The sequence below is a fragment of the Centrocercus urophasianus genome, unplaced genomic scaffold (genome assembly GCF_019232065.1).
Source record: "Centrocercus urophasianus isolate 14NV4802_14NV808 unplaced genomic scaffold, USGS_Curo_1.0 seq_17, whole genome shotgun sequence".
In the NCBI taxonomy this organism is placed as follows: domain Eukaryota; kingdom Metazoa; phylum Chordata; class Aves; order Galliformes; family Phasianidae; genus Centrocercus; species Centrocercus urophasianus.
In genome coordinates, this window is record NW_024884722.1 from 12,219,599 (window position 1) to 12,235,554 (window position 15,956).

The 15,956-nt window shown below is 49.8% G+C and overlaps 2 protein-coding genes across 2 annotated transcripts in view; one reads left to right on the plus strand and one right to left on the minus strand.

The window, feature by feature from the left end:
* SUFU (SUFU negative regulator of hedgehog signaling) overlaps window positions 1–1,373 on the minus strand; it is an 81,914-nt gene extending 80,541 nt beyond the window's left edge. Inside the window, exon 1 of the mRNA XM_042818430.1 lies at window positions 1,198–1,373. Within this exon, the coding sequence (XP_042674364.1) occupies window positions 1,198–1,373 (176 nt within the window). The remainder of the gene's footprint in view (window positions 1–1,197) is intronic.
* A 622-nt stretch (window positions 1,374–1,995) lies between these two features.
* Window positions 1,996–15,183, plus strand: ACTR1A (actin related protein 1A). The gene is made up of 11 exons (XM_042817802.1): window positions 1,996–2,112; window positions 6,481–6,545; window positions 7,354–7,429; window positions 8,209–8,334; window positions 9,133–9,257; window positions 9,391–9,607; window positions 11,415–11,507; window positions 12,195–12,369; window positions 12,712–12,773; window positions 13,130–13,170; window positions 13,827–15,183. The coding sequence occupies exons 1-11, from the start codon at window positions 2,065–2,067 to the stop codon at window positions 13,927–13,929; spliced, it is 1,131 nt and encodes a 376-aa protein (XP_042673736.1). The 5' UTR covers window positions 1,996–2,064; the 3' UTR covers window positions 13,930–15,183.
* Window positions 15,184–15,956: the final 773 nt, after the last annotated feature.

The window sequence follows — 15,956 nt, forward strand, 5'->3', positions numbered from 1 at the left end:
AAACAACAGCAACAATGCAGCTGTCGGAGCAGAGCACAGAGAGGATATTATTCTGCTGCTCAGGATTCAGCCAAATAAGACACACGGGTTAAAATGAACTGTAAGTGTACAAGTTGAGCTTTAACTAAATTTATTTCAAAGTGCTGGACTGGCAACCAGTCAATGGTTCACCAGACAGACACTCAGACATCAGTTCACCTGATCGTGCTCCTCTGATCCAGGAGAGGGCTGAGCAGAGAATGAGGACAAAATCAAAAGGAACAACTTCCCACAGGACTAGATACTAGACACTTATCTAGCTAAACATCCAAGTACTTCCTTCATGCCACTCTCTCACATAAACAACTGCTGTTACTGTGTCAGACACTGTGTCAGCGGGGATGGGAAGAAACAACAGATTCTCAGTCTGCGGTAACACGTGGCAACGCACAGCCAAGAGAAGCTGCATCTGCTTCTCAGGTTTGCAGGCGCAGACACAGCACGCGTTGGGCCACACACGCACCTCGAGCTCCAGGTCAGCAGACACAGTTTGAGCCTTCTGCCCAGGAGAAAAAAACCCATCCCCCCCCATGAACTGCCGAGATGAGGAAACACGCTCCATTCTCCCACTACCTCGTTCCATCCCCACTCAGAGAAGCGCCGCACCATCCCAGAAATACCTCCTCCACCTCCAGTTCCTTCTCTGAATCTCAGCTCTCCAGCATAGCCCTCCCTGCACCCAGCACGCTGCCCCTCGCACCCTCAATTCCATCACACCCCCAGGCCCGCACAAACCTTCCTATCGCATCTCCTCCCAAATTCAGCACCCAACGCCCCGCCTCCTCACCTTCCTACCCTCTGCTGCCCCAGCGCTTCTCTCTGACACCACGCAACGTCCACTCCCCCCAACCCCCCTGAAACCCCACACGGAGCCCTCAGCTCCAATGCTCTTTGCCCGTGACCCCTCCGGGCCCAACGCTTCCCCATACGGCCCTCGGCCCCAACGGTTCCTCGCGACTCCGCCGTTTTCCCCAACACTCCTCAAGCCCCACCGCTCCCTTCAGCCCCACGCGAGGCCCCCGGCTCCTCGGAAGGCCCCACCAGCCCCACGCAAGGGCCCCCGAACCCCACGCGAGACTTCAGATCTGCACACGAAGATCTCCCAACCCCACACAACGCCCCGGGCCCTGCCGCTCCGCCAGCCCCAGGCTGCCTCACCAGTACTTGAGGATGGCGGTGACCTGCAGCGGGTTGGGCTGCTCGGGGTACAGGCGGCGACACTCGCCGTAGATCCCGTGCAGGCCCGGCGGAAAGAGGGACGGGAAGGAGCCGGAGCCCGTGCCGGAGCCCGCCCCGCCCGCGGGTGCAGCCCCGCCAGGCCGCGTGCCCTCCATGGCCCGGCGGCGGCAGCTCCCGGCCCGCTCCTCTCCCGGTCCGGCCCGGCCCAAACGGCGCTGCGGGAGGAAGGGGGCAGGCCCCGCTGCCCGGGCGACGGTGATGAGCAGCGCGGCTCCGCCAATAGCAGAGCGCGGCGCGGAAGGCGGCCGCGCCTCTCTACCCCCGCCTCCGCGCCGCGCTGTGAGCGCGCCCCCTTGCGGTGGAGAAGTGGCAGTGCTTCAAGGGGAGAGGGGCCGCGGGGGAACCGCGAGGGACGTGAAGGGGTGCGGGGCTGTGAGGGAGCCCGACAGAGCCACGGGGCTGCACGGGGCGTCCTGCAGTCGCGTACAAACGTGAAGCTGACAAGCGAGCAAGGACTGCCCTCGAACCCACCCCCGTCGGTAAAATGAGAAACGGTGAAGCCAGGCCCACGCCCCGCCCCCAGCACGCCGCGCTTCCTGGCGGGAGGACACAGGGCCGACACGCACTGACGTCACGCCGCTTCCGCCTGCGCCGTGTTTACGTTTGCGCCGCACTACACTTCCCGGCATGCCCCGCTCCCCGCCTCTGGCCCGGGACTGCACTTCCCAGCGCGCACCGCGGCCGCAGGAATACATTACCCAGCTGGCTTCGCACCGCCCTTTTGCACATGCGCCGCCGCCGGTTGGGCTGTTGCTCCCTGACGGGTGACTGCGGCGGGTCCTCGCCATGGAGTCCTACGACGTGATAGCGAACCAGCCCGTCGTGATAGACAACGTGAGTGTGGGCGGTCGCGAGTCCCGGTGCCGGGAAGGGCGGGGGGGCCAGCCGACCGCGATCCCTTTGTCATCGGGGGCGGCCGCGCCCCGCCCGCCACCCCCCCCACCCGGCTTGGCCGCCGCCTTAGGCCCTCGCCCAGCGCCGTGCGCTGCCTCCTTGGGCGGGGTGGGGCCAGCACAGTTAAGCAGCCTGCGATTGGCTGGGACGGCCACCTGTCACCCCCAGAGGGTCGCTGCCCCTCACTGATGGGGAGCGGCCCCCGCCGCCGCCGGGGTGTGTGCGGGCTGTGAAGGGCGGCGCGCCCCCATTGGCTGGGGCGGCTGTCAGTCAGCGGGATTTCCCGCCACTACCTGCTGGAGCGGGGCCCTTCCCGGCACGCCCTTGCGGGGAACACCTGCGCCCATTGGCTGGAAGAGCCGTCCGTCAACAGCGGCTGCATCCTGGCTCCGCTGCCCCGCTTTGTGCCCTGGGGACAATGGGGCTGCTTCCCGGCGTGCAGCGGGCCCCGCTTGACCTGACTCCCGGCATGCTCCGGGCGTGCTCGGCTCTCCTCGCAGTGACCGCGCAGTGCTTCGCGGCCTCGCAGGCCCCGCCCCGAGCCGGTGGCGCGCCCGGAGGAGCCGCTCCCAGGGCGGGTTGCGTCAGCACTGGTCTGACAGCAGGGTGTGGTGGTGCAGATGGCCGCCGCCGCTAACAGCGTGCTGCCTCAGCGCGGGGCAGGCCTGCAGGGTTGAGGTGGATGAGAGCGGTTATGTGGGGTCCTGGGGCCCTTCGTGAGCAGCCCTGTAGCAGCCTCTGGGAGGAAGGGTGACAGAAGAAGTGGGAGGAGGGAAGGGGTGGAACATCCCCAGGAGCCTCCTCCACAACGGCGAGCCACAAGCTGCCGCTCCTCCCTTCTGGCCCCATTGGTGCTGATTCACATTCTGCTGTGTAAAAGGGCTGGTGTTTGTGCTTCCTTCATCGCCTTCCTTACTATGGAATTCTGTGGTGATTGTTCTCTGCTCTGCCCTCATGAGGCCCCATCTGCAGCTGGGTCTGGGGCCTCCAGTACAGTAAGGATGTGGAGCTGTTGGTGTGGGTCCAGAGGAGGGCCACAAAGATGCTCAGAGGGATGGAGCACCTCTGTTATAAAGAAAGGCTCCAGGGTGACCTCGCTGTGGCCTTTTAGTACTTAAGGGGAGCTTACAAACAGGAGGGAGACCAACTTTTTATGTGGGCTGATAGTGATGGGCCAAGTGTGAATGACTAAACTAAAAGAGAGGAGATTTGGGTTAGATGCCAGGAGGAAATTCTTTACTCAGAGGGAACTGAGGCACTGGCGGAGGCTGCCCAAAGAAACTGTGGCTGTCCTGTCCCTGGAGTTGTTTAGGGACAGGTTGGATGGGGCCTGGGGACACTGATCTGGTTGGTGGTAACCCTGTCTGTTGGAGAGAGAATGAGCTGATAGTGTCCCTTTCAAGCTAAAACATTGTATGATTCTCTTACATTTGTTGTGAGCTGTATGATTTGTAGATCTTTTCAGGTGAAGTCAGTTAACCTCTTTATCATTGATCCGATTCTTCTCTACAACTTGAGCTCTCTGAGCTTTAGTTTTGTTTCTTCTTCTGGAATCACAGCAGGGAGATTGTTGGAAACTGAAAGGAAGAACTCGGGCTGATTGTTGATAGAAATGAGGGGAGTAATGCTGACCTGCTGTGGTGCTGTTACCAGCTAGCTGCTGAAGTTGCTTCCAGGCACTGTGAGGATGAGTTTATTGTGGTAGGGTCACATAATAGCAGTCTGTCTCGTTTCATCCTGACTTAGTTACTTAGCACTACTAAGTATTGCTAAGATTGCTTCCCCCTCCCCGCTTCAGGCCTGAAGAAGGGCTCGTGCTGCTGGAGACTGACTGCATCTTTTAATTTAACAGCTGGTCTTACAAAAGCTTTGCTTGCATCCTTTGTAAATGAACCTTCCTCTCCATGAATGAACTGCAGAATGAAATGGTTATGAGATCTGCCCTTAATGCTCGCAAGCCGAGCCTTGCGGTGACATTGCATTTTTATACTTGGGAGTTCAGGCAAGATAGGAATTGGAGCTGCTCAGAAAGATGCTGCTGCTTCTGTTACATCAGCAGGGCTGCATGTTGGGGAGCTGCAGGCGGCTTCTTGAGGCTGAGCGCCCTCCTGTCTCGTGTATGTGTGTGTAAGGGAGGATGGGGCTGGGGGGACTGAGGTGGTGAACAAGCCTGGGCCCCAGCCTGCTGTGCCAGAAAATGCTGTCGGGTCTTTGTAGTGCAGAGATAGAAAACGTCTGTGCTCGGTTTGCCTGCAGGCATTGGGAGGCACAACAGTGCTCAGATCCCCTCCCATCACTTCTCAGAGCAGCCTTCATCTCCAACTCCAGGAAGGAGTTTGGAGCACCTGACATACTCAGTGTCTTTGAACTTCAGTACTTAAATTTTAAAATGCATAACTTGCTGGGAAGCTCACCAGGATGTGCAGAGTAATTTTTGGCCTATTATAAGGAAGTTTTGCTCTCTGCATTAAAACAGGAGCATCATTGTTCTCCTGAAACCACTTCCCAGCAGCAGACTTGTGCTGGCTGTAAGATCAAGCATTAGCTGGAATAAAATATTCAATGAGCACAATATTCTGATAGTGCCTATCTTATTGCAGTTGATTCATTATCATTATTTTTATTTTTTTAGCTGTGAGACTTGACACAGTTATGTGATGATATCATGATGATATTATGATGATATTATTTCCCAGGCATGATGTTATTTATAAGCTGTGACATGGAAAATCACAATATTGTTTGTCTTGTTCCTGGCTCTGCTTTGAGGTGACTGGTTGGAAGGCAGTGTCTGCCTGGGGGGCCGGCTTCTTACCATGGCCAGTGCTCTTTGTTTCACCTGTGCCTGTTAAAGCTGATGCTGGGAGCTGTGACTGGTGCCAGCTTGGGGTCCCAGCACTGCATCCCTGTTACATCTTTCATAACCAGCCATGTGCAGTTGCCAGTTTTCCTGGTATTCCTTTTTGCAGATACATCTCTGCAAACCTGATTCTGGCTGTCTTTAGGCAGGAGCACCTGTGCTCTGGTGGCAGGGTATGCCTGCTCTCTGCAAAGCTGGGCGCCTCACCTGAACCAGCTGACAAAAGGAGCTTGAGAATTAGGCCCTAGACTGTGTACTGCAGTGGCTGGCTGCCCCACGTTCCTTTCTGCTGAGCCTGTGCTGGCTGCTGACTCCTCTCACCATGAAGCAGATGGCTGGGGCTTTCAGCATCCCCTGCAGCCAGAGCTTAGCTGCACAGCTCCATGCGTGTGAGTGATATTGACCCACGTGGAAGAGGTGGGAAGGGGGAAGCAGTTGAGGAAATGCATTGCTGTTCATTTTAAAACACATATCCTCAGAAACAGAGCAGTTCTGCTGCAGGGCCCTTGAGAGTGAATGGGCACTTCTTCTGTCACTGGTTTCAGTGCAAGTACGCCTGCATTGCTCCCAGTACGCTCTTCTTTCAAGAAAAATTGAACAGAAGAGCTTGCTCCTGTGGTACTCTGGGATTAGCAGTGAAATGCCTTATCCATGGAAATCTGCTCCGTACCTAAACTTGCGTGTTCCTGCAGGCTCCTTGTTGCTGTGAGATTGTTGTGCATGGAGTGGGTGGGAAATGGAGTGGGTGAGGCTCAGCCTGGCCCCAGGCTGGCAGTTGGTCTCTGGGATGTGCATGGGTGCTGCCAGCAGGGACGGGAGCAGTGGTGCCGAATTCTCGGTGCTGAGTCTCTGCCAGGGCCTCCCTGCAGCTGCTTTAACACTCCGTGCCCACAGCCTGCACTGCTTTGTGTGGTACAGAAGGCTTCTGGGTTTGCTCCTTTCTGACTGCCATGCCTGATCTCAAGTTCTTCTTTGTCCCTTTTAAACAAACCCTGTCCTGTCAGCCACTTTCCCAGCCTCCAGCCTTTCCTTTTGCAGTCTGACTGGTGTCTTTGTTGCTTTCAGACTCGAGACCCATTTAGTTCCCCCCTGTTTAGTGTCTTTACTGGTCAGGTTTCTGTGACCTGCCACCTTAGTGCCAGCTAGCTTATCCCCTGCTTGAATTTCTCTTCCCTGTTTCCACTGCAGCTTGTTTCATGCAGCCTACTGCCAGGACGTCCTGGGACTTGGTGCCTTGTGTGATGCCTCGCTGCCAGGAAGGTGCTGGTTACTCCCCTCTAGTGGCTAAGCTGGTCTGCTGACACCTTCCCATCCCCAGCCCCGCTTGTAGAATTTATTATCCAAGCTTTATTCCTAGTAAAAAGGAGAGGATCTGGCAATGCTGTTCTGTTAAAATTTATGAAGATTTCTGAATGAATGATAAGCTCATATGTTTGTTTCTCCTACAGGGTTCAGGCGTGATTAAAGCAGGTTTCGCTGGTGATCAAATACCGAAATACTGCTTCCCAAACTAGTAAGTACTCTGCTGGTCTTGATCAGTTCTCAATCCATTTACTCATTCTTAGATATGTAGAGGGAAAGGGTGGTCCAATTTTATAGCAGGAGAAAGAAGTTTAGCTTTTTCTGCCTGCTGTACAGAAGCATTATGGAGAAAAGGTCTCCACTGTTAAACATAGAGATTTTTCTGGGGGAAAAAAAAAGAAACATAAAGTGTGTTTTATGTCATCCCCCAACCAAAGCTGTAGGATCCTTTAGTCTTGAGACACGGGGTCAAAAAAGACCAAGTTGGGTCTTGAGGTGTGGATCTCTCCTTTTGACATGTCGGCTGAAGTCTTGATTCTTGCCATTCTTCCTTGAAAGTTTTCTGCCAGGTTTATTGGAAGGACTGCTGGATCAGGAGCTATTCAGAGCAATGCAGACTTGTCTGTATAGTGAGGTGGGGTGTGGGACTCTAGTTGTTTCAGCTGACCTACGTAAGGTCAAGCAAACCTGAGTGGTCTGTCTGCTCAGACCACTGCTCAATCTGGCCATGTTTACTCCAGGCAGTGTTGGAATCCTGAATCACCAGGGAAAGTGTGGCCAGACTCAACTGGCGCATGTCCCATTATTTCAGAAATGTCTGCAATTTGCTCCCTTCGCTTCCGATTCTGAGATTAGTTTACAGAGCAAACCTGAGTCTGTCCACACTTGGTACTGCCCTCAGGCTCTGTTCCTGCTGTTAGAAAGTGCTGACTGGGGCTGACAGGAAGAAAAGCTAGTAAAATGTTGGATGTATCAGAGTTGTCTCTCTAGAAGCATTTATACTCTTGTCTCTGTTCCAGTGTGGGCAGACCAAAGCACGTTCGTGTTATGGCTGGTGCTTTAGAAGGAGATATTTTCATTGGTCCAAAGGCAGAGGTAAGAAAACCTGTATCACTTCACCTCTCCGTGCATCTTGCTGTGCTGCTGTTAGAGGGGCTGTAGCAGTTGCACTTTAAGCATGTTAACTGCTGTGCTTCCTTGGTATCAGGGTTGGTCAGAAGAGCAGACTAGACTGTCACTTCTTTTAAGTGTGTCCAAGCTGAAGTGGGAAGCTTCACAAAATTCCTGTGTCAGCCTGCTGATCACAGACCTCTTCTCTTAGTTTCAATCCACTTACCCAAGTCTTTTTGTACTTATCCTTTTTTTGTAGGCTACTTTGAAGTCTGTATGGTTACATCTCCACTTTCTTGACTGGGAACTTTAGAAATGGACCCCAGTTGGTTGCCCTTTATCTCCCTGGTGTGGACAAGAAGGTTGCTATCTGCAGTGCTTCTTTTTGTCAGCATGGTCTCATAATTGCAGTGAGCCCAGGGAACTACATTCCCTGCTATCACCCTGCTATGTTTTACATCATGGCAGAGCTGGTAGAACAAAGATAATGTTTGATAGGTGTCTGTGTGGCTCAAAACATGTTAGGAAAGTGCTCTGCAAACGTGTTCCTCCTTTCTATAAAAAGGCCTACTGAAATCTCATGAATACTTCTCTGGAAAAGTGCTTGTGGTTATTGTTCAGTCTTTGTAGTGTATGTTAGAGACGTGTTGCTTTTTAGTGGGACAGACAGTAATTGAGTCTGTCAGATTAATTTGTTGTCGAAATGCTTAGAAATGGAGTTGTTAGTTTGTGACAGGTATGCTGTATTGTTTCCATTTGCTCAGGAGCACAGAGGTCTCCTGTCAATCCGATACCCGATGGAACATGGCATAGTGAAGGACTGGAACGACATGGAGCGCATTTGGCAGTACGTTTATTCAAAAGATCAGCTTCAGACTTTCTCGGAGGAGGTGAGATATCTCACTGTGTAGAGGCACCGGTGTGTTTCCTTTGTGTGCATAACAGCAGGAGCCTTTGAACTCCAAGAGGCAATCTAGGGCTCTTCCTTTGTTTTTCTTTCTAAACTCACCTGTTGTTCAATTATGTTCTTTTCACCTCTTATGAGATACTACACAAGAAATGTCCAAGCAGAATTTCTCCTCATGTCTCCTGTATATTTGGCCTGACTCAAAATCTGACTTGCCGAAAATCAATTGTTATTCACTCCCTCTCCCTAATGATTGTGCTCTACACCAAGTGCAGCTGACTGTTCTTGTTATGTCTGTACATCGGGCATATCCACTCAGCAGTGACATAATCTGGTCTAAAGAGGAAGAAAGACAGTCATGCATTCTGAAAGAAGCTGGCCAAAAAGTTAGTAAAAGACTGAAAGCAATAGGTTGTGTCATTGGTGTAGGAATATTTCTGCCTGTATAAAATATGGACTGTATGCTTTCACCCTTTCTAAGGCTGCTGTTTTTGTTGCAAATTGTCTTCCTTTTGAAGTGATTTTGATCATCCTTCCCAGCAAAGGCTCACTCACAGGGTGGACTCCCTAAAATTTCTTTATGGCTAGACCAGAGCCCTATTGCTTCTCCAACCTGGTAGAGATTATGCATGCTGTAATACAGCTCACCAGCTGCAGTCAGTCCCTACTGTGTGTCCTGTTGTACTAATGGTTCCTAAAGAGGAAAAATTAGTAGCCATTCTTGAGAGCATACATCTAGCTGCATCCTGGTTATTACAGCTTGGTTCTTTTTCCTTACCAGCATCCTGTGCTGTTGACGGAAGCACCACTGAACCCACGTAAGAACAGAGAACGTGCTGCTGAAGTTTTTTTTGAGACCTTCAATGTTCCAGCACTATTTATCTCCATGCAGGCTGTGCTCAGTCTGTAAGTACCTCTCATCTTCGATGTGCACTTGCAAAATGTTTCTTGAAATCTTTTCTTTTTCCCCCCACAAACAAACAGAAAAAAACGAACTGAGAAAGACCACGTTAACATCTGTCTCGTGTCCCTTTGCCAGGTATGCTACTGGGAGGACCACAGGAGTGGTGCTGGACTCTGGGGATGGTGTTACCCACGCGGTACCCATCTATGAAGGCTTTGCCATGCCTCACTCCATCATGAGGATCGACATTGCAGGCCGCGATGTCTCGCGCTTCCTGCGTCTCTACCTCCGCAAGGAAGGCTACGACTTCCACACAACCTCAGAGTTTGAGATTGTGAAGACCATCAAGGAGGTGACATAGTGTCTGTTTCTGTGCTTATCCACAAAGATTTCTGTTTGTTGGAAGTCATCGCTCCCTAAAATGTAGTGGGAAGTGCCAGCCTACCTAGCTCTGAAACTCGCTCCTTTATCTACCGAAGGGAGGCTAGATGTAAGATGACTAAGGGACTGGAAAATCCCTCATATGAGGAGGGATTGAGGGGGCTGGGGCTTTTGAGCCTGGAGAATAGAAGTTCAGGGAGGATTTCATCATTGTATATTAATATCTGAAGGGAGAGAGCAAAGAAAACAGAGCCAGACTCATTTCAGTGATGTCTGGTGACAGGATGGGAGGCACAGGCTGATGCACAGGAGGCTCCATCTGAATGTAAAGGAAAGCTTTATTTTTTTTTAATGTAAGGGTGACTGAGCAGCAATTTTATCAGCTCTGATATCCTTCACTAGTATTTGCCTACTCTTCAAGCGAAGACTTTAGAAAATCCTTGGTAGTTTGGGATCGCAAATGGATTGCTGCTGTTCTTCTCTCTCTGTGGAAATAATTCACTCACGGTATTCATATTTACAAAGGCTTTCTTTTTTAATGCAGTGTTTAGTGGCCTTGTAGTTACGCAGCAGTTACCTTGGCTTCTCCTGTGTTCCAAGAGAAGAGGGCAGAGGTGGGACAGTGACCAGTAGCTCAGCTGGTGACTGCCCACCGTGGCTTTGTGGCATCACAGTTCTCATACAGACAGGTTGCGCTCTGATTTCAGCAAGGCTTTGTGTAGCTTAGGGCTAGCTATGCATTTGTGCCTTCAACGCTCAGATCAGTACTGCTGATGCCTGTCAGTTACTGCCATGCTGTTGGCCTCCATCACAAGCTTTAACTGCTGCAGAGAACTCTGGGCTGTGCCAGCAGCCAAGGCTGGAGAACATCAATGAGCTGTTCTTGAGCCTGTGACCTAATGGGAAAAAAAATGTGATGGAAAAAGCTTGCTTGTTCTGCACGGCTGCAGCTCACTGTGGCTGTGCAGGGGAATGAGAGCTCTTCTGCCTGTTGCCCAGATTCTTTGAAGGAGACCAAACAGTGGAACAGGTTGTCCAGAATAGAGGATGCAGACTGTCTCCCAGTGGAATTGCTCCTAGTGTGATTGGATGTGGTTTTGGATAACCTGTTCTAGGCTGATCCTGCTCCAGTAGGGAGATGTCTTCCAACCTCAACTGTTCTATGATTCTGTTAGATGCACTTTAAATCCCCAAAAGGTAACAATTTCGAATAGAAAAGCTTACCTATGTAAGAAGAATTATGGGCTGCTGGAGCAGTTTGAAAAGTAAAAGGGTTTGTTTTCTTTTTCCTGTAACTTAGAATGTGGTGAACAATAGGAATTGAGCTGTTTGGGCTATGCTAGGAAATTTTTGCTGCTAGCTATTAGTTATTGTTTCCTCTGAAACATAACAAGGGACTTTGTTCAAGCTCCTAATCTCTTGCTAAATTGCCTAAACCCACCTCTGTAGGTAGTTAATGCCATTAAAAGTGTTTTAGATGCCTGCTTTGCTTTGTACTATGAAAGGTTGAAAGTGCTCACAAGGTCATTATCCCACCAGTGCAGAGGGAGATTACTTCTTCAGCAGTGAGAGACAAAAACAAAAGCTAGAAAAGTAGTGACTTCAAACCGTAGTTTGAAGAGCAGATAAGGTATTTTTCCTGATGTGAACCCAAAATGTCTTTTCCTCAACACAAAATAGTACTGAAATTGGTGTCTCTGTAGTGAGAAAAGTATTTATCAGAGGTCTTTGGCTTTACCCTCCTCATTTCATTCTTTCTGGCTCTGCTTCTTCTTCAGCGTGCCTGCTATCTGTCCATAAACCCCCAGAAGGATGAGACTCTGGAGACTGAGAAGGCTCAGTACTACCTGCCAGATGGAAGCACTATTGAGGTTTGTAAAAGATGGGAGATTTAGTGCAATGTGGGGTGAGACAGGATAATTTTAAAGACCAAAATGCATCCCAGGTTGTTGAGCTGGGGCACTAGAACTTTTAGGGAAAGAGAGCATTATTAGAAATGTTACTAATTCTACTGGAATTCTTGGGTAAGAGTAAAGCATGACCATGGAGTCTGAGAACTGTTTGAGTGCAGATTCTGATCTAGTACATCTTTATGTGGATCAGGTGTGGAGCGTGGGTTGGTATCTGCAAATTATGCTGTGGTTTTGTATGTGGCTTTTTTTCTGCCCAGATGAACAGAAACTACTGGTTTGAAGAGTGACTTGGGAATATTCTTTAATAGATTGAGCCTTCTGTAGAATGGTTGAAAGAGAGGAAATACAATTCTTACCTCCAGTACCAGAGGTGGATCCGTTTACTTCTCAGCCATTGCCCAGCTGTATGGAGCTGAGCAAATTTCTTCATCTCTTTCATCTGCAGAATAGAAATGGCACCTTTGCTGGAAGCTGTAGGTCGAGATGGTGGTCATTTGAGAGCTAATGATGTAGCATGAATGTCCAAAAAAGCTTTGTTCCTCTAAAGTTTTATCTCAGAGAGAAAGACACAACCTGGAGGCTGTAGACAGTGAACTGTAGCACACTGCTGTCTTCTCCCCTCTGTGCTGACTTCTCTCCTTGCAGATTGGCTCTGCCCGCTTTCGTGCCCCGGAGCTCTTGTTCCGGCCAGACCTGATAGGGGAAGAATGTGAAGGACTCCACGAGGTGCTCGTTTTTGCCATTCAAAAGTCAGACATGGATCTGAGGCGAACACTTTTCTCCAACATTGTGCTGTCTGGTGGCTCCACGCTTTTCAAAGGTTCCTGTCTCTTGTTTTTCAGTGGGTTGTAACTTACATCTTTTTCTCATCTCGTGTGAAACAGGGGAGATAACATCCAACTTGTCCAACTCTGTTCTCAGGGTAGTTACTGTGAGAAGCAGGAGACTGACCCCTGCTCCCGAATTTTCTGAGCCCTAGTCATAACAGCATACATCTGGTCCCTATGGACATAGGTATCCCTTAAGCACAGGCAGACAAATCCAGATAGGTCCTAGTTTTCCCATTCAAACCCTGCTCTGCTGTACGGGTTCACACTGTTAGCAGATGGAACTCGGGATTTTGCTGAAGGGTTCAAACTGCTGCTTTTTTTGTCTTGTGCAGGTTTTGGAGATAGGCTGTTGAGTGAAGTGAAGAAACTAGCTCCAAAGGATGTCAAAATAAGGGTAGGAGCATTCTCTTGGGTGTTTATCACATACTGTGTGTTGCTATGTGATCTTTGCCCTCTTAAAAAAAAAAAAAAAAAGCCATGCTAAGAGTGTAGCTGCCACGTGGTTCAAACCAGTAACAGCCTTATTGTGATAAACAGTTGTTTGTTTTCATTGTGGAGAAGGTAGCTCCTCTCACAGCATGATTTCTGTTCAGGATCTGGTCCACAGTGGTTATTTTGTGGGGGACCTGCTGGGTGTCTTTTTAGTGGGAGAGATCATACCTGTGTTAGCTGTTGGGAATTCAGGGCAGCATGCCAGGAGGAGCAGACTGTAGTTTGAGGTGGTCCTGACTGACTCTCTTCTTCTCCTAGATATCAGCTCCTCAGGAGAGATTGTATTCTACGTGGATTGGGTAAGTGGTGGTGGGTCTTCCTGTGGGAGGAGGGCTGGAGAATTGCAGCCTGTTGGCACTTTCACTGTTGTTCCTGCTATTATGGTGTGTCAGAAGGGCATTACTCCTCAACCACGTGCTACCCAGCCTGGTTAGTGAGCCTCCATTCATGCTGTCAGCCCCATAGCTCTTTTCATCCTTAAGACACCTGCGAGACTGTTTTCTGTGTCTTAACCAGTCCTAACATCCACAAAGAACATAACTCATAACATTAACATAGAACAAGCTCATTGGTAACACATTCCATAGGGCAGAGGCAGTAGGTATGTTTTTCCTCTTGTGTACATCTTTGTTGCTCATCAGAACTAAACTCAGCTCCAGAACTGTAGGAAGTGAGACCAGTGAGATCCCATGTGAGGAGAGCTTGCTGGTTTACAGCAGTGTCAGCATGGTGTTTGTGAGATTGTGGCTTATGATAGGCTCTGTAATACCAGCACATTTGAGGCTAAAAGGAGGAGAGGTGACTGTCTAGGGAGCATTTCTTTTGTAGGCAACCAGGAGCATTGGCACCTTTAAGTGTGGAAGAGTTGTACAGCAGGAACAGCTCTTCCCTGCAGAGATGTAGTGACAGTGTCCCCAATGTTCTCCTTTAATCTATCATGTCTGTCTCTCCCCAGGGGCTCTATTCTGGCCTCGCTGGATACTTTTAAGAAAATGTGGGTTTCAAAAAAGGAGTATGAAGAAGATGGAGCTCGTGCCATCCACCGGAAAACCTTCTAGCCCTGGGACCTATCCTCAGTCTCCTCTGAAGACTCACTTCAGTTCTAAACTCGCTTTTCTGAGTCCGAGTGTCTGAGAGCTGCCTGTATGTGTGTGTGTGCGCCAGCATGCCCCGACGTCACTGAGCAAAGACAACAGCAGCAGGAGGGTTGGATTAGTACTAACTACTTATTTTTTTTTTTATTTTTGTTGGTTGTTTTTTTTTTTAATGGAAAGGATGAAATACCAGTCTGCTTTTCTTCAGAATGGCCCCTTCCTTTTTCATTTCAGTTCCTTAGTTTCTGTGTTACGATCACATTTGCCACTGTAAAACAAGCAAGGAAAAAGAAGGGAACAACTTAGAATCTGCCTAGCAAGTCAGAAAGGAGCTAACCACTGCAAACTGCTCACGTAGGCTTTAGTCAGCCTGACTGCAATGCCTGGATTGTCTGGAAATATGTAGCTGAAGCTCCATAGCTACTTTCTTCCTCAGCAGTGTCTCCACCATCAGTAGACTTTTGAAGTTGTTTTTAATGTCTTTTGTTTTTTCTTAAATTGAAAGAAAGCACATTCTGAACAGTTAAGCCCATTTGCCCCCACTATTTTCAGTGTGTGTGTGTGAGTGTGTAACTTCTCAGACTGATGTGGGGTTCTGTGCCACAGCTGGAGAAGATGGTGACAGGACTTAGTTTGTATTGCATGGAGTAGAACAAAGCAATCTCTAATCGGCTTTCATTATGCTAGACGGTTATTCTCTTGTTCCTTCTTTTAAATACCTTTTCTTCTCTGGAAGCAAGCGCCCCGGAGTGGGAGTGAAGGCACTTGAGTGTCCTCCCTCAGCCTGCCAAGACTTACAGCTTTCATGTTCTTTCTCTGCAGGAGTTGGGGCTGCTTCCCTCCTCCTCTGCCACGTCAGGGCAACGGAATCGTGTATTTCCAGCCAGGCATAACTCTTGTGTACTTCATCCATTCGGGGGCAAAATAGTAGTTGGAAAGGTGCATTGTAATGTAAGAATTGTTTTATTTATTGAAATCTCTGAGGATATCTCAAATACTGACCATAGCACCTGGGACTTGTTCTTTGGGTCTTCTTTGAATACCTGCTATCCAGCTGTCCATTGTTTTATGTTAACACTGTTTACAGCACACATGCTTAGCATAATAACTAGTCAGCCCTGCTACAGCACTCAGTAACTGTTTTTTAGGAAGTTTTGCTGTTCTCTATGAATACACTACGTGAGAGGACAATAAATTGTATCAGTATGTGTACAGTGATGTGAGCAGCAAGCTGTTGCAGTGGCTGTGTTCTGCTGTCCCACTGAGCTGCTTATGCCTTTCTGCTCATCTACTGGCTGCTCGTCTGTAGCTGCTGTTTCTACAGAGATTGGAAGGCCTCCAGAGCAGCTTGTGTTGGGTTGCAGCACTGTTAGTTGTGAGTGTTCTTATGCATTACTTGGTGCTCATTTGCTTCACCACTGATTTTCTGCAGTACCTGGCATTAGCAGTGGGCCTGGAGTTGCTTGGTGGCAGTTCCTCTGTGTTCCCCTCCTTTCTCCTCATTTCCACACATCACCCTGGGGTCGCTCTCCAGAGCCAAGACAGGGAAAGAGCTGGAAGGCTGCAGCAGCCCTGCTCCAGAGGCCTGGCAGAAGCCTGTGCACTGCCCCATCAGGCATGAATGTAAGCAGGTAGCGTGCTGCTCCAGCTGGAAGCACATTCTCAGGGCTCACTGCTGGGCTCGGAGAAGTTGGAGGGAGGTAGGCAGATTTGGTGGTCTGTTCCCAGCTGAGGCCACACTGCTCGCTCTCCTCCTCCTGTCAGAACAGATTGTATTTAAGTAAGAACAAGTCAGAGAGAGAAGAGCTGTCAATGCTCAGCCTTGTTCCGACAGAAGATCGTGGCAGTCTTGCTGATGAGCTGCAGCATGCAGAGAGAAAAAAATCCTCTCTATTCACTTATCACATGCCCCAGGCAGTGCCAGTGATCTCTTCCCCCTCCCCAGCTCCTCTGCTGGCCTTGCAGAAGCAGCAGTGCTCCATTCTGTAAAC

What these genes read in the sequence shown, in the direction of transcription:
- ACTR1A (XM_042817802.1), top strand. Translation starts at nt 2,065, where the DNA reads ATGGAGTCCTACGACGTGATAGCGAACCAGCCCGTCGTGATAGACAAC. An exon ending in TTGTGAAGACCATCAAGGAG is followed by an intron (nt 9,608 to 11,414) that starts GTGACATAGTGT and finishes CTTCTTCTTCAG; the next exon opens with CGTGCCTGCTATCTGTCCAT. An exon ending in CAAAGGATGTCAAAATAAGG is followed by an intron (nt 12,774 to 13,129) that starts GTAGGAGCATTC and finishes TTCTTCTCCTAG; the next exon opens with ATATCAGCTCCTCAGGAGAG.